Source organism: Chanos chanos, chromosome 8 (genome assembly GCF_902362185.1).
Source record: "Chanos chanos chromosome 8, fChaCha1.1, whole genome shotgun sequence".
Classification (NCBI taxonomy): Eukaryota; Metazoa; Chordata; class Actinopteri; order Gonorynchiformes; family Chanidae; genus Chanos; species Chanos chanos.
Window position 1 is genome coordinate 887739 of NC_044502.1, and position 17262 is coordinate 905000.

The window sequence follows — 17262 nt, forward strand, 5'->3', positions numbered from 1 at the left end:
TCCCGATCTGGTAAGAGATTTAAAAGTGCTCGGACTGTAAACAGACACGCTACAGCGCATTTTATGGTAGCATACCACTAGCCTTAAAATTCCGCAGGTTACCTCTCCTTCTGTAATCATATTTTAACCATATTGCAGTTGTGCTATGAAGCAACCTCACAGTTCAAAGAGTTTTACATTAGTTTAATTCAGTACAGCTACCACACGTTTACATTCACTCATTCTGTCCGCGTTAGAGATGCACAATTACCAGACTTCTAAAGAGCTGAACAATGCCGTCTATGTATGAGATGCTTTCTTCATCTGGTTCCTCGTGTCAGCACTAAGACCCTGAACATTTATTTGGTAGAGCTGCTCTACATACAGGTACTACTGAACCGCACGCAAACTTTTTTAATATGCTATTTGGGCTATATCTGCAATTAAACGCACCTTGAAAGACAGGGTAGTCCGTTAAAGAAAATCCTCCCGCGTCTAGGTCGTCTCAGTCATTTTCTTACTATAAAACGTGTGTAACTGTCCGTTTTGTATCAAAACACGTTTAACAGATCACTGCAAAGAATTATATAATCAGTCAACCAATCAAATCAATCTGTCTATCAATCAAGAATAATTTCAGAATGGCGTTGTTTTCAATTTATCAGTCACTGTTACCTTGGCGCGTCTGTAAATATTCTTACCACCATTAAGACGCATCAGCCAGAGAAAAAGAACAGTTTTGACTTATCAAAGCCAAAATGCATTTATTTAACTTGTAAAATTATTTCTTTCAAATACTAATCAGTGCGCGAGACAATATATAAATTTAACACAACACTCCAGATGGCGGGCATACAAACATGCCGTGCCTGCGTAAAATATCTACAAAGAACACATTGTAATTCGAGCCATATATATATATATATAAAGTTACACAAAATATGAACACCTCAGGTGCTGTTTATACGACCAATGGGAAAACTAGTACATTTTCACTGTCTCTTAAAACGTCCAGCTCAAGTACATTTGAAGTTGTGCGTGGCGTTACGCGTGTTTAAGAATATCAGAAAGTTCTTTGATGTACTCAATGGTGTACTTGAGGGTCTGTATTTTGGTGAGCGGTTGACCTCTTTGGCTATAGTCCGGAGGAAGGTAATCGCGAAGCTGGTGCAAAGCTTCAGCCAAACTCCTCATGCGCATCTTCTCCCTTTCGCTGGCCTTGATGCGTCTCTTGGTCGACATCTTAGGTTTGGAGGCCTTCTCGCGGACTGGCGGAGTCGCACTGTGCCCTGGTAATGCGAAGGGGAAATTCGGAAACGAGTGGCATTTGGTGCTGACTTGCGTTTTAGGCGAAGAGCAAGCGGAATCAAACTGTGACTCCGACGAGGACGAGTGGCACGGAGACGATTCTTGGCTGTTTCCAAACGGCTTCTCCTCTCCCTTCCACTCCGAGTAAGACAAAAGTTTTGCAGTCATAACGTCAACATCTCCATCCATTTGAGCAAAGTTCTTGGCCAAGTTGTCCATACAGGATATCTGCCGTCCTTACAGCCAAAGAGCGAATTCATGTGGCCTGGGCGAAGCGCGCGCACTTTATACCGTTTTAGAGTTCGCTTTATGAGCTGACGTCCACGGACAGAGTTCAAAGAAAACTTTGTGACAAAATGCGACCTCACAAGACAACGTTCGTTGACACAGAGGTGTGAATTAGGCTAAATAGGTGGGGAAATGTGTGACAGAAAGAAAAATAATTAGATTCCCTTTTGTGCGAAATGGCTCTTTAAGTCGGTATGACAACAATTGTCAGTTTGATGTGATTTCTGCAGAAGCAGTGAACGAGACATGGTTCACTGGATTCGTAATGTTGGCTGTATATCTAAAGTGAGTGACGCCTTAAATTAAAACCAAAGGTTTCAGACACTGAATATCTGAACAGCGGCCAGTTGAGTATAACTACTAAGCTTTTTTCTTCGGCAACCTCCTCAGATTAATAAACACTTCCGATCTTACTCGCCAAACCCTACATCGTGAACTCCCTCAGATATGCTAGCGATGTACAAGAAATGATGAGTTGTTTAACATACTCATGGTCCTGACAAGGTGTGTGTGTGTGTGATATATCATTTGTATTTGTATTTTGTGCTCTGTTTTGCTTGTCTCGTTTGCTTAATGTTCTTCTGTTACTGAGTGGAAGTTTTAATTCTGACCTGCCAGGGGACTGCAGATGAAAATTAGCCTTAGGCTAACTCTGGTACAATGTATCAAACGGTAACATTTATGTTTAATGTTGTACATGGTCCCTTACAAATGATATTAAATAAGTAAATAAATAAATAGCTAGATAGACAGATGGATGGATAGCTGGATGGATAGATAGATAGATAGATTAATAGTAATAGTAATGATTTTGATCACTATATATATATATATATATTTATATATATTGTCTCCGATCGTCCTCTGGAGTTATATTTGACGGAGTTTAAGTCGAGACCATCTTTAAAACGCAGTTGGTAGCACTGACCCACAGAGGACGTGTCGCAGCCGACGCAGCTGTCAAACTCTCCACCAGGCTCAGAGCGTCAAAGCCTTTCATGTCTGCCAAGGTGCGCGACGCGTCACTTATGATCAAGGAACACCAGCATAGCCAGTGCCATAAACTGGGCTATACAGGCCACTGAGTAATGGTGAAATTTTTTGCGCTCTCATCACAAAAAGGAAGCAACACATTTAAACCTTTATGTCATTATGCTGTTACTTACACAGGCTTCTGCACCCGTCCTGAACTCTCCCCGAAGAAAAACAACACACAAGCTCATTAAAAAAAAAACAAAAAAAAAAACATGCACATGTTATTTCCATTTTAAAAACACTGTATTTGTATTTATTTTAAAATTCTTAATCTTGATTTGTGGTCTCAAATCGATTGTACACGCGTTTATGCGTTTCCATGGTAGAGGTACGGGGACAATAGGTCACCGAGTTCCAACAGATTTTTCGCACAAACTTAACCCATTATATTCGAACAAAATATAAAGACTAATGCAAAGAGCTAGATAAACAATAAAACACCAAACTAGTATGTCTTGTTCACCAGTAAAACTAGTAGGTTTTATTGGTGACGCACTGAAGGGATTATGTTTCCTATGTTTCATATACGGAAACTGTTCTCTGATCAGTTTGACCCCAGCTTTCACGGATAGCCAGGTATGTGGAAAATCTACATAAGAGGATTTTAAGACAACACTCTGCTTTACCTAAATACTGACATGACATAACTTAGAGAAATGTACAGACATGAAAATCACACTCAGACTCATTAATAGACACATTAATAACTGGTGCATTAATAACTGGTGCCCTGTGTCTGTCACTGTACTGTCCGGAGTCTGAGTCACTGTACTGTCCGGAGTCTGAGTCTCTGTACTGTCCGGAGTCTGAGTCTCTGTGCTGTCCGGAGTCTGAGTCACTGTACTGTTCGGAGTCTGAGTCACTGTGCTGTCCAGAGTCGGAGTCTCTGTACTGTCCGGAGTCTGAGTCACTGTACTGTCTGGAGTCTGAGTCACTGTACTGTCCGGAGTCTGAGTCACTGCACTGTCCGGAGTCTGAGTCACTGTACTGTCCGGAGTCTGAGTCACTGTACTGTCTGGAGTCTGAGTCTCTGTACTGTCCGGAGTCTGAGTCTCTGTGCTGTCCGGAGTCTGAGTCACTGCACTGTCCGGAGTCTGAGTCACTGTACTGTCCGGAGTCTGAGTCTCTGTACTGTCCGGAGTCTGAGTCACTGTACTGTCTGGAGTCTGAGTCACTGTACTGTCCGGAGTCTGAGTCACTGTACTGTCCGGAGTCTGACTCTCTGTACTGTCCAGAGTCGGAGTCTGAGAGGATTTTAAGACAACACTCTGCTTTACCTAAATACTGACATGACATAACTTAGAGAAATGTACAGACATGAAAATCACACTCAGACTCATTAATAGACACATTGATAACTGGTGCATTAATAACTGGTGCCCTGTGTCTGTCACTGTACTGTCCGGAGTCTGACTCTCTGTACTGTCCAGAGTCGGAGTCTGACTCTCTGTACTGTCCAGAGTCGGAGTCTGAGTCTCTGTACTGTCCGGAGTCTGAGTCACTGTACTGTCCGGAGTCTGAGTCACTGTACTGTCCGGAGTCTGAGTCATTGTACTGTCCGGAGTCTGAGTCACTGTACTGTCCGGAGTCTGAGTCACTGTACTGTCCGGAGTCTGAGTCACTGTACTGTCCGGAGTCTGAGTCATTGTACTGTCTGGAGTCTGAGTCTCTGTACTGTCCGGAGTCTGAGTCACTGGACTGTTCGGAGTCTGACTCTCTGTGCGAGGGGCAGGGGACTGCTCTCACACACATCTGACTCATCACTGCTCTCCTTCATCACACACACAGGGGACACCAGGTGTGGGACCAGGTCACCTTTTCGCTCTCTAACCTGCGTTTTGACTTGCGGCTCTGGGGGTGGCGTTGTTTCCGTAACACTGTGTTTACTCTCAGCGCACACAGCCTGGCGCCGGCTGACTGACGCTTGGCCAGGAGAGGCTGGTTTTGATTGACACTTCAGTTTGGGCTTGGTCTTCCTCCTCACAGGCCTCAGAGGCTGCTCCACATCACTGTCCTCACTGGAACATGCCACGCTTACACACACACTCAGCTTCACCATTCGCTCTGCTGTCAGACTCCAACTCTCAGATGATTTTCTCTGAACTACATCAGCGTTGACCCTTTGGGCCATGTTAGACGAGAGAGGGATGATTTTGGGTTGTTTTACAGATGTGTGTTTGGGCTGTCCAGGGTTGTTTTTGGTTTTTACAGATGTGTATTTGGGCTGTCCAGGGTTGTTCTCCTTAGCCTTCGGTGCGGCTGAAACATCTGAGCGTGTCTCAGTGACAGACAGCGGCACTCTGAGAGCAGTGCCACTGTCCGTCTGATCCCGACCACAGACAGGAGCTTTATGGACCAGATCCTGACCACAGACAGGAGCTTTATGGACCAGATCCTGACCACAGACAGGAGCTTTACGGACCAGATCCTGAGACTCTGCCTGTGAACTGCTGCTGTGACCTTCAGCTTTAGCACAGACAGTCACCAGTGGACTAGTGTCAGCGCACTGGGCTGCCCTCGGCAGTTTTAATTGGTCACTGAGCTTTGTGACATCATCAGCACAAGGCTCAAAATGACCAGTAGATTTAACTGCGTGTCGAATGGAGATTCTCTCCCACAGTGGGCACTCTAAGACACTCTCTGCTGTCTGCAGCTTTTCTGCCCTGCCAGAAACTGATCTCAGATCATCTGAAGGACCAGAGCTCACATTTTTCTCTTCTGCTCTCTTCACTGATCTGGAATCAGCCTTCTTGGACAGTACTCCCACCTGTGGGGAGGAGGTAAAAGATGAGCTTTCCCAGTCAATATTGCTCAGATGTAACTGGTCTATCAGTGTGGACACAGACGGGTTGGTCTGGTTCTGCGGTTTCAGTGCAGATGTGCACGGTGACGAGGCAGAATCCAGCACACTGTCACGGGCCATGAGACAAGAGTCCGAACCCAACAGAACTGCAGATGAAGGGAAATCACTTTTAGGAGAATCTAAGAGGTTTTCCGTGACTGAGACAAAAGCCTTTGTGGCAGCGTGCACAGTGTGTCGAGAAGAGACAGTCATGGAGGACACTGAGGACACAGCTGTGGAGGACACTGAGGAGACAGTCGTGGAGGACACTGAGGACACGGCCGAGGAGGACGCTGAGGAGACAGTTGTGGAGGACACTGAGGACACGGCCGTGGAGGACACTGAGGACACAGCCGTGGAGGACACTGAGGAGACAGCCATGGAGGACACTGAGGAGACGGCCCTGGAGGACACTGAGGAGACGGTCGTGGAGGACGCTGAGGAGACGGTCGTGGAGGACGCTGAGGAGACGGTCGTGGAGGATGCTGAGGAGACAGTTGTGGAGGACACTGAGGAGACGGCCGTGGAGGACACTGAGGAGACGGCCGTGGAGGACGCGGCGGTGTCTGTAGCAGGGCGGGGCTGAATGGTCATCCGCTCAAGCAGATCTGAGACGGTATCACACACGTCACCTGGTTTCTCCTTCCTGGTGTGTGGTCTCTTCTCTGTGCACAGACACAAAGTTTGCTTTTAATAAATACATAATAAAATAATCTCAAACCTCACCCTTTTAATACTGTCTTCACATAACACAACATAAAACACTCCTTCGATAACCCCAAATCCCCACCCTTTTCAGAGCCGGAACCAGAAACATTTTTTTAAATGACAATGTTTCAGTCAGTGATTCCCGGTCTGAGCGTTGGTAACCTGTTGAGAGGTGATGCGGGTGAAGCCGTGAAGTGCTGGAGCTCAGCGGACACCCACACTCTGCTCACGTGACACTTCCTGTTTTATCAAAGCATGTGAGCTGTCAAAATCAGCCTCTCTCACTTTCAAAGGCTTCCAGAAAGGGCCTCAGAGCTAAGACTGCTGCAGGAGCCTTTGATGGCAAACAGCCAATCAGAAGGCGTGTAGTCACTCTGGGACTCACCGGTTTTAACTCTTTTTTCGGGTTTGTTTCCACACCTGGTGTGGCTTAGAGGAGTTTATAGGATACAGTTTACACTTACTGCAGTGTTCCTCCGTCACCTCAGTGTACTGCTCTCAACAGCACCAAAGTTACAACAACAACATGTACCTATTATATTAGTAATTACATAACACTGTACTGTGTTTGTCAGGCAGGAGAAATAAGCTGAGATGCTGGGGTTTGTGGCAGGAGAAACAGTCAGAGGGTTTGTGGGATGGTGGAGGTCCGTCGTGTCTGTGTGAGGGCTGTGGAAAGGGAGAGACAGTGGAATGTGTACTTTTATTTTTGCTCTTTTCCGTTTCCTCTCGCTGTCTGTGGAACTGCTCCACGACGTCTGGATACGCCAGACAGAACAGCGCCTCCTCCTCCACAGTCCTCACACCGTCCTCACCGTCCAGCGCCGTGTCCTCAGGAAACACGTAGTGATCTGGAAAACAGACACACGGTTTAACCGTCATGTATTTCCTCTTTACACTGAAGACAAAACTCAGTTTGTCATCAGCATACAACAACGTTTTCACACCAGATACAGGAGACTGTAGAGACTGATGAGATTCTCATGTATCATTTTTAAAGATTAAAAATGAAAGGGTTAAAACATGTGCACGCTCCGCTTGTGCTGTCATAAATCAAATGTCCAAACAGACTTCAGGAGGGTAAACTCTTCTCTCTAATGTTTCTCGTGACCAGAGAGGAGTGTCGTGTGAACTCGGTAAAGAGAAGCGTGTGGCCATGATGGAAACGTGTCAGAACACAGAGAGAAGATTACAGAGACAACAGGAGGTTAGTCTAATGAGACTAGTGAGAGTACAGTAGACTGTTTGGCCAATGAGAGCCAGCCATCTCTGTGATGTCGACTCAGTCTTTTATACACACTCACTGGATGCTCTTCCATCTGATCTGACCTCTGACCTGAATTTACATCAGAAACCCCTACAGTTAAAAAAGAAAACCCTGAGTTTAAAAAACGTAAGTCTGAGCTGGTGTCTACAGTCCCATGTGCTCTGAACTCTATAAAAACCAAAGACCCAAAATCTAAAGCAGGTTGTCCCTCCGAATCTCACAGGCGTCCCCGCGTGGGCTAAACACACAAGAGGCTTTAGTCTCAGTCACTCACAGTCACTCTCCATACCCATCACAGTCATGGAGGGAGCAGCATCTGACTGGCACTTAAACCTTCGCACATTTAAACTGAGTACCGTTACAGAGAGAGCCTTTTCTTTCCTCTCAGGGGTCAGTCCATCCATCACTCAAGGGATTTAATGATAACAGCGTCAGTGAAACACACTGTCTGAGCGGTTGCTATTTTTGCGAATGAAACAGCTAAAAGAATGAGGAAAATGATGGGCTTATTTTGGGGGTCGGTGGATGTCCATCAGAACAAGGATGGGTGCAGTGCAGGGCTGACAGAGAGTCACAGTGTCAATGCGTATTGGATCATTGGATCAGGCTCAGTCTAGAGGTCTGGGGGGGGGGGTGGTTGGGGGGGTTGATGGTTTTAGCGCCTCCGGCTGATGTGTCAGCACCAGCACCTCAGGAACCCGATCTAGACCCGACTCCGCTCACCTGACTTCACACAGAGACTCTAACGAGACCAGACGACCTAATCAGTCAGGTACACACAGATTATGAAAAAAAAAATCCTACAGATTACAGCACTGGTCTGCTTATGACAGATTCATCTGAACTTAAGCCGCACTCAGCACTGATCTCAGCTCTAACATCTATGTGCAGTGTGTGTGCGTCATGTAGTGTCTCTAATGTCTCTGTGCAGCGTGTGTGTGTCATGTTGTGTCTCTAATGTCTCTGTGCAGCGTGTGTGTGTGTGTGTGTGTCATGTTGTGTCTCTAATGTCTCTGTGCAGCGTGTGTGTGTGTGTGTCATGTAGTGTCTCTAATGTCTCTGTGCAGCGTGTGTGTGTGTGTGTCATGTAGTGTCTCTAATGTCTCTGTGCAGCGTGTGCGTGTGTGTGTCATGTAGTGTCTCTAATGTCTCTGTGCAGCGTGTGTGTGTCATGTTGTATCTCTAATGTCTCTGTGCAGCGTGTGTGTGTGTGTGTCATGTAGTGTCTCTAATGTCTCTGTGCAGCGTGTGTGTGTGTGTGTGTCATGTTGTGTCTCTAATGTCTCTGTGCAGCGTGTGCGTGTGTGTGTCATGTAGTGTCTCTAATGTCTCTGTGCAGCGTGTGTGTGTGTGTGTCATGTTGTGTCTCTAATGTCTCTGTGCAGCGTGTGTGTGTCATGTAGTGTCTCTAATGTTTCTGTGCAGCGTGTGTGTGTCATGTTGTGTCTCTAATGTCTCTGTGCAGCGTGTGTGTGTGTGTGTCATGTTGTGTCTCTAAGGTCTCTGTGCAGCGTGTGTGTGTCATGTAGTGTCTCTAATGTCTCTGTGCAGCGTGTGTGTGTGTGTGTGTCATGTAGTGTCTCTAAGGTCTCTGTGCAGCGTGTGTGTGTCATGTAGTGTCTCTAAGGTCTCTGTGCAGCGTGTGTGTGTGTGTGTCATGTAGTGTCTCTAATGTCTCTGTGCAGCGTGTGTGTGTGTGTGTGTGTCATGTTGTGTCTCTAATGTCTTTGTGCAGCGTGTGTGTGTGTGTGTCATGTTGTGTCTCTAATGTCTCTGTGCAGCGTGTGTGTGTGTGTGTGTCATGTTGTGTCTCTAATGTCTCTGTGCAGCGTGTGTGTGTGTGTCATGTTGTATCTCTAAGGTCTCTGTGCAGCGTGTGTGTGTCATGTAGTGTCTCTAATGTCTCTGTGCAGCGTGTGTGTGTCATGTTGTGTCTCTAATGTCTCTGTGCAGCGTGTGTGTGTGTCATGTAGCGTCTCTAAGGTCTCTGTGCAGCGTGTGTGTGTCATGTAGTGTCTAGTGAATCAAACTTGTTCTTACCTGGTTTCTTCCAGACAACCTCAAACGAGGCAATTCCATTCCTCACACGGGGCTTATGGATCCTGCACTCAGACAGAACAGTGTTCAGTGTTCAGCAATTTATCACCTGCTTAATTTCAATAGACTCCAGATTCAGACGCGCACACACAAACACTCACAAAGAAAGACAGACACAAACATGCACACACACACACACACACACACACACAAACAGGCAGACACACACACTCACAGACAGACACGCACATACACAAACGCACATGTACAAAAGCTCACACACACACACCGAATTGGTTGTATTTGTGAGGAGGTCTCTCTGGCGTCTTTCCTGTTTATCTGCTCTGTGTATGTGATCAGCGGTAAAACCTTTTCACTCGTGTAGTGTTTTGGCCACTCCATCTTACTCAGGGCGAAGTTCTGTAGGACGGAGAGGTTTGGAGAACAAGCGGTGATTTAATCAGTCAGCCGTCAGACAACACATAAACATCATGTATGACAATCAGACAACACATAAACATCATGTATGACAATCAGACAACACATTAACATCATGTATGACAATCAGACAACACATAAACATCATGTATGACAGGACGCACAGACTCCCTGTGTTTCACTGGACGTGTTTAATAAATGTACCGGTAAACACACAGTGCCTGTATAAAGTCTGTGTCTCCTTAAACAAACACACACCACTCGCCAACACGGTTTACCATCTACAAGTAAAAAAACCTGAGATGCTAAACTCATATTTGCTGGAAGCATTTTGATCTTAAAATGTTCAATCTCTGTACACCTTGATGAGGAGCCATGTTGAATTTGTGTCATTGGGTTTAGGCCGGGTCTCTGTCAAGGTCACTCAAGGACATTCATCTTTTATTCCTACACTGGAGTTCACAGGTCTCACACATGTCTCAGTGAATCTAACTTTGAACAATACTGTAACTCAGAGATGAAATGAGCTCGTGTACCTGCATTAAGAGAAGGTTTGGTTTTCGCCTCCTTCTAGTGTCTACAGGTTTGTCTTTTGTTACCAGAAATTCATGGATGATCTGAAATATGAAAAATACTGATTGTGTTACATGTTTACGTTAAGCCCAAAAACACACACGTACACACACGCACACACATGCATGCACACACGCAACCACACACACGCACGCACACACACACACACACACACACACACAAAAACCATCAAACACTCACTTCAGTAAAGGGGAATCGGTTGCAGGCCAGCGTTTTCCTGTCAGGAGGCACCAAATCATAATTGTCAGGTACGTCAAAATAATTTTATCATTTGTTTAATGCAGTTAGGATCACAAAAATCTATTTTTCATTTGTTGGTCACTGAGAGAGAAATGGCCAGTGTTAAGTGTTGAATGGGAAGTGAAGCTGTCGTTAGTGTAGGTGTGAGGTGATCTGACTTCCTGACGTTGGCTTCGACGGTGCAGGCCTGGCGTAGCTGTTCCCCACGGTGCCAGTCACAGGGACACTGGGAATCGTAGTCCTGAGGCAGGCAGAACCGTGTACTACCACAGAACACACAGCCACCACACTCATGGGCCTTAGCAGAACCTGAGAGAGAGAGAGAGAGAGAGAGAGTGAGAGTGAGAGAGAGAGAGAGAGAGTGAGAGTGAGAGAGAGAGAGAGAGAGAGAGAGAGAGTGAGAGAGAGAGAGTGAGAGAGAGAGTGAGAGAGAGAGCGGGGTGGGGGGGGGGGGGGTTACTTCAGTTCTGAGGACAATGAAAAGAGGGAAATGGAGAGAAGTCCATCTGTTCTCACCTGGATGTCGACACACACGACAGTGTGTCACCTTCTTCACAGCATCAGCCTGTAACCCACTGTCTGCACTCTCCCACTCACTGAACCTTTAATTTTTAAACACACATACACACACACACACACACACACACAACAACCCACACACAAACACACACCAACACACACACACACGCAACAACCCACACACAAACACACATATACAACAACCCATACACACACACACAGACACACAACAACCCACACACACACACACAACAACCCACACACACACACACAACAACCCACACACACAACAGAGAATAAAACGCACATGCTGGAAAGGTCATGACAGAATGACAGTCCTATGGCAGAATGACAGTCCTATGACAGAATGACAGTCTTATGACAGTGTAATAATCTCATATCAGTACAGCAGACTTATAATAGTGTAACTTATGATAGTGAAACATATAGCATGTTAGTGTAACAGTAATGTTTATGTCAGATGTTGATACGTGAGCCAGTCTGATTTTCATACTTCTGAAGCAGTGATCGTCCTTTTAAACTCTGTATTAACTTCAGCGTCTGCTCTTTCCCGACGCCAGCAACACCCTGAAGAGAACAAACAAACAAACAGTCTGTCAGACAAACATCTGTCTGCAGTATTATACTGTATAAATATTATCATCACATTTATGACCATCTGTCTGCAGTATTATACTGTATAAATATTATCATCACATTTATGACCATCTGTCTGCAGTATTATACTGTATAAATATTATTATCACATTTATGACCATCTGTCCGCAGTATTATACTGTATAAATATTATCATCACATTTATGACCATCTGTCCGCAGTATTATACTGTATAAATATTATCATCACATTTATGACCATCTGTCCGCAGTATTATACTGTATAAATATTATCATCACATTTATGACCATCTGCCTGCAGTATTAAACTGTATAAATATTATCATCACATTTATGACCATCTGCCTGCCGCTGATGATTCTCCCATACCTTAGGCATGTAGTCACAGCCGAGGAGAATGGCCACACCCACTAGCGTCTCCCGACACAGGGTTAGCTCCGCCTCCACCCTGCTCATCCTATAACAGTCCACCTGGGGGTCCTGAGGGCACAATCACGGACATTCATTCACTTCCCTCACAAAACTCACTGCCGTGTTAAGTGGGAGGAGACAGATGTTCTAGTGAAATAACATCCGTTCCAAAAACACGCAGATCCCTGACCTAAGGCAGTACAGTGCTAAAGAGAACTGACTTTAAAACAGTTTTCCAGAATGCTGGAATAACATGGGATCTAAACTGTTTCTGTCGTAACCTTTGTGGTCATGTTGAAGTTTCGGTAGACAGTGCGAGCACCATACAGAAAGGCGTCTCCGTCGTTGGTGATGCAGCCGTCTACGAAACGGTGTGCGTCCAGAAACGCACACATCGCCTCTGCTTCCCCTGCAGCCGTCACCCACGGCACACCCAGGCAGTCCAGCATATCAGCACACTGCACAGAGAGAGAGAGAGAGGATGTGTGTGAGAGAGAATGACACCACCAAGCAAAAGGTAGACAGACAGACAGGCCAGATAGATAGATCTTTTTTTTTTTTTAAAAGAATCACTCTGTGTTGTCAGAGGGGACAGTTGGTGGGAACCAGTCTGACTCCTGTTTGTCAGAGGGGACAGTCAATGAGAACCAGTCTGACTCCTGTTTGTCAGAGGGGACAGTCAATGAGAACCAGTCTGACTCCTGTTTGTCAGAGGGGACAGTCAATGGGAACCAGTCTGATTCCTGTTTGTCAGAGGGGACAGTCAGTGGGAACCAGTCTGACTCCTGTTTGTCAGAGGGGACAGTCAATGAGAACCAGTCAGACTCCTGTTTGTCAGAGGGGACAGTCAATGGGAACCAGTCTGACTCCTGTTTGTCAGAGGGGACAGTCAATGAGAACCAGTCTGACTCCTGTTTGTCAGAGGGGACAGTCAATGAGAACCAGTCTGACTCCTGTTTGTCAGAGGGGACAGTCAATGAGAACCAGTCTGACTCCTGTTTGTCAGAGGGGACAGTCAATGAGAACCAGTCTGACTCCTGTTTGTCAGAGGGGACAGTCAGTGGGAACCAGTCTGATTCCTGTTTGTCAGAGGGGACAGTCGATGAGAACCAGTCAGACTCCTGTTTGTCAGAGGGGACAGTCAATGGGAACCAGTCAGACTCCTGTTTGTCAGAGGGGACAGTCAATGGGAACCAGTAACACTCCTGTTTGTCAGAGGGGACAGTCAGTGGGAGCCAGTCTGATTCCTGTTTGTCAGAGGGGACAGTCAATGGGAACCAGTCAGACTCCTGTTTGTCAGAGGGGACAGTCAGTGGGAACCAGTCTGACTCCTGTTTGTCAGAGGGGACAGTCAATGGGAACCAGTCTGACTCCTGTTTGTCAGAGGGGACAGTCAGTGGGAACCAGTCTGTCTCCTGTTTGTCAGAGGGGACAGTCAATGGGAACCAGTCAGAATCCTGTTTGTCAGAGGGGACAGTCAGTGGGAACCAGTAACACTCCTGTTTGTCAAAGGGGACAGTCAATGGGAACCAGTCAGACTCCTGTTTGTCAGAGGGGACAGTCAATGGGAACCAGTCTGACTCCTGTTTGTCAGAGGGGACAGTCAATGGGAACCAGTCAGACTCCTGTTTGTCAGAGGGGACAGTCAGTGGGAACCAGTCAGACTCCTGCCTGGTTATTTCTCGTGATGTTAATGACGGAGTGACAGATATATGAAGTAGAATGAGGCAGAGTGAAGAGCCGTACCTCCCGGAGCACCGCCTTAAAGCGGCTCCTCCCTGTACTCTGATTGGCTCTTGCTTTAGATCCACTGACTTTGACGCCTCCATAACTGGCTGCCACCCTCCTCTGAATGGTCTCAGCTTTGATCTCGGGAGCTTCACCTTCCATGACAAAAACCAGCCTCACGCCCATCAGAGTCAGAGAGGACACCCGAAAAAACAGGTTTCTGTGAGAAGAAAGAGGATTTTACAAACGCTCCCTGTAACATAAACAATGGCAGCTGTGTCACGAGTGAATTTCAGTTAACACTGAAACAAACCCACAAAACTTTCTTTGCCCTGTTTTCATGTAAGACATGCTCACACAATGCTGCTCCACACAGGTCTCTGAAGGGGATTATAAGGAGATCTCCACAGCAGGAAGTTTCTCATGGTTTTGGTTGTAACACAAAATTAAACATCCACACACAGAATTAGCCATAAACGCTTTAGTTTGTTACTCATTGATCTTCCAGAAAGTGCTTTATAGCTGCAGTGGTGCTGGGCTCCTCCAGCAGACTGAAATACCGGAAACCCCTCGGTACAGTTACCTGAGATGCGGCTTGGTGACTTTTCCCATCATCCCCTGGACATGCTGGGCCTCGCACACCCACAGACTGAGGTCAACCGCCAGAGTCTTTCCCGCGAGGCTGTACAGGGGCACGGACTCCCGCACCGGTCCCAAAATGGACCACAGCTCATGGACGCCCATCTCTTTCTTCAGCAAAAGATCGACACAATCTAGAGCTAAACGTGCTTAACTTCAGCACACAATGAAGTCGTTCGTGGTTACACCGGATTCCTCTCTGTGTATGTTATGCAATATACTCGAAAACAACTGTAAATGTTGTTGACTAAATGCTGTGTGATAATCTGCTGATAAACAGATCACTAGCATCATCTCGGTGAAATACAACAACACACATTGTCTGAAAGCTAGTTCTTTTATCACGTATTTTATTTGTGAGCTGATTCGGGATTTTTAAGAAAGCTACTTACAAGTTGTAACTGTGAGAGATCTCAACACAAATTGAATACGGCGCCCATTCGCAAACAGGAAACGTTACATTGTTTTTAGATTGTCATCGTCTGCACGGATTGCGCAGCTGCACCGCCTAGTGGTGCGGATGTGTCAAAAAAGAAAATAAAAGATTTTTTTTTCTCTCTCTGATTAATTGTTGTACTTTATATGTTTGATTTTATTAGGTGTGTAACATCGTTTTATGTATCCACAAATGCTAAATTTGATAACATACAAGTTCAATATAAAATCATCACGTAAAAGCCCAGTGATACGACGATGGTTCAGGAAACGTCGAACAGATTCTGCGTAGCATCCATTTAAGTGACGTGGCCCAGTGTACAGTCGCGCTAAGGAGGAAGACGGAGGTGTGCATTCTCGTTGCTAATACGAAAAACAGCATCAAATTTAACGTAAGATATGATATTCCAACTTTATTTTTATGATTATCGTGCTTTTTTTTTTAGAGTGTGTACACCTTATATATTTAACCCTAGAGATTTTTGTTTATAGTTAGCAAAATCGATGTGCTGTAGCTAGCTAATGTTAGCTTAATGGCTGTTCGTGATGAATGAAATGAAAATTTTAAAGTACTGGGAATTTCAGATTAGGACCGAAGGCTGTGTAGAGGTACATAGTCAAGCGGATTATTCTTTGTCAGAGTTACTTTATTATCTTCTTCGTCATAAAAACGTGCATTTCGTTCGTACATCGCTTTGTGAGGAGTCTTAGGGGGTTAACTGTCTGGCACTTAAAGGTTTTTCACTCTTTTTTTTCCGCTGCAACGCTGACAATGTAAGTTATTGTTGGCTTTGATTCTGCTACAGTCGTTGAACAGTGTTCTTGCCGCATACAGTAATACGAGCACAGCCGAACACAATACATTTGATGTGAACGAAGACTGCAGTTCGGCTGCCTCTGTTACACTCTGACAGAATTCAGAACGTTTCAAAACTGCGGATAACAGTTTTCATAATTGCATGTTGCTTAGTCATCAGAACTGTAAACATCAGAGCTGCCAGGTTTTACAAAGCTGAGTTTGATGAAGTTTGCTGGTGACAAGTAGCTAAAATGTCAAAGTCGCCAAACATACAGAAACAGTCAACTCAGAATGGGAGCACATGGTTCTTGAACACGCTCAGGTGCATTACGAACAGATTTACAGAACTCGTCCTTCCTATTGTAAATGTAATGTTTTTAAATGTGTTTCGTTTGTTATTTATTCCGTAGCATGGTGACCGATGTTCAGCTGGCGATATTTGCGAACATGCTCGGCGTCTCGCTCTTCCTGTTGGTGGTGCTGTATCACTACGTGGCTGTCAACAACCCCAAAAAACATGATTAACATCTCCTGACCAGTCAAACGGTTGGTCTGCGGTTTTGCTAGACTCTTCAATGTTCATATACCCACGTTGCTGGCAAATAAAAATATTCTTTTTCTCACCACCCGCGTTTTCAGGCCGATAATGGGGACAGCAGGCCTTGCAGACGAGTGTGAATGCGCGCCGATGAACGAGACCAAGATGGGGACAGGCCGGCCTGTAAATTTGACCTTTTCTGCCCAAAACAGATATATAATGTAAATAAACGTAAAACTATTTCATTCGCTGACTAGTTCTTATGCCTGTGTTCGTTTAAAAAAAGAAAGAGAGATGCAATAATAAATTGTTCAACTCTTAACATTTGTCTCGTCGTCATTTTGGTGCTCGCCAGTAGACAGCTGGAAATCCCGGATAGGACACGAGTGAAGCTTTGATCAGTGAGAGTGTTACAATTGGTGTAGACTCAACTTCAACACTGCTGTGGATACAATCCCATCAGTGAAACAGTGTAGGCAACAAGCAGTGAACTACTTACGACATCAAGAAGACAATCAAAGACATCAGGTGTGGTTAAGACATAAATGAGATATATTTGTGTGAAAATGTACATTGTTTATAATATATAAATATTTATCAGAGAGCTGCAGCAAACCACCAAAAAGGACAGACAGAGTACAACAGTTTTCAGTCACTCTGACTGATGAGACAAACACTGTACACTGCATTGCATAAGTTAACCAAGACTCTGAATGTTTACTGGACACGTCTGGACCATTTAAAAAGACAATTTGGACGACTGGAATGTTAATGGTCAGTGGTTTTGAGTTCTTAGACTGAATAAAAAAAAGATAAAAA

The 17262-nt window shown here is 45.3% G+C and overlaps 3 protein-coding genes across 3 annotated transcripts; 1 reads left to right on the forward strand and 2 right to left on the reverse strand.

Annotated features, from left to right (window-relative positions):
* Window positions 1–1023: 1023 nt before the first annotated feature.
* msgn1 (mesogenin 1) lies at window positions 1024–1506 on the reverse strand. Its single transcript, XM_030781692.1, has one exon. It carries the CDS (start codon window positions 1504–1506, stop codon window positions 1024–1026), a length of 483 nt encoding a protein of 160 aa, XP_030637552.1.
* A 2794-nt stretch (window positions 1507–4300) lies between these two features.
* Window positions 4301–14776, reverse strand: gen1 (GEN1 Holliday junction 5' flap endonuclease). Its single transcript, XM_030781696.1, has 14 exons — window positions 14616–14776; window positions 14051–14252; window positions 12586–12762; window positions 12263–12373; window positions 11770–11843; window positions 11253–11338; window positions 10895–11045; window positions 10677–10713; window positions 10439–10519; window positions 9754–9884; window positions 9468–9529; window positions 6862–7011; window positions 4442–6117; window positions 4301–4369 (listed from the first exon to the last, which is right to left on the reverse strand). The coding sequence occupies exons 1-14, from the start codon at window positions 14774–14776 to the stop codon at window positions 4301–4303; spliced, it is 3168 nt and encodes a 1055-aa protein (XP_030637556.1).
* A 620-nt stretch (window positions 14777–15396) lies between these two features.
* On the forward strand, window positions 15397–16759 carry ost4 (oligosaccharyltransferase complex subunit 4 (non-catalytic)). Its single transcript, XM_030782673.1, has 3 exons — window positions 15397–15498; window positions 16316–16451; window positions 16545–16759. Exon 2 carries the CDS (start codon window positions 16317–16319, stop codon window positions 16428–16430), a length of 114 nt encoding a protein of 37 aa, XP_030638533.1. The 5' UTR covers window positions 15397–15498; window position 16316; the 3' UTR covers window positions 16431–16451; window positions 16545–16759.
* Window positions 16760–17262: the final 503 nt, after the last annotated feature.

What these genes read in the sequence shown, in the direction of transcription:
- msgn1 (XM_030781692.1), bottom strand. Translation starts at nt 1,506, where the DNA reads ATGGACAACTTGGCCAAGAACTTTGCTCAAATGGATGGAGATGTTGAC.
- gen1 (XM_030781696.1), bottom strand. Translation starts at nt 14,776, where the DNA reads ATGGGCGTCCATGAGCTGTGGTCCATTTTGGGACCGGTGCGGGAGTCC. An exon ending in ACCGATTCCCCTTTACTGAA is followed by an intron (nt 10,520 to 10,676) that starts GTGAGTGTTTGA and finishes TTCATATTTCAG; the next exon opens with ATCATCCATGAATTTCTGGT. An exon ending in AGCCGCAAGTCAAAACGCAG is followed by an intron (nt 4,370 to 4,441) that starts GTTAGAGAGCGA and finishes GAGAGCAGTGAT; the next exon opens with GAGTCAGATGTGTGTGAGAG.
- ost4 (XM_030782673.1), top strand. Translation starts at nt 16,317, where the DNA reads ATGGTGACCGATGTTCAGCTGGCGATATTTGCGAACATGCTCGGCGTC.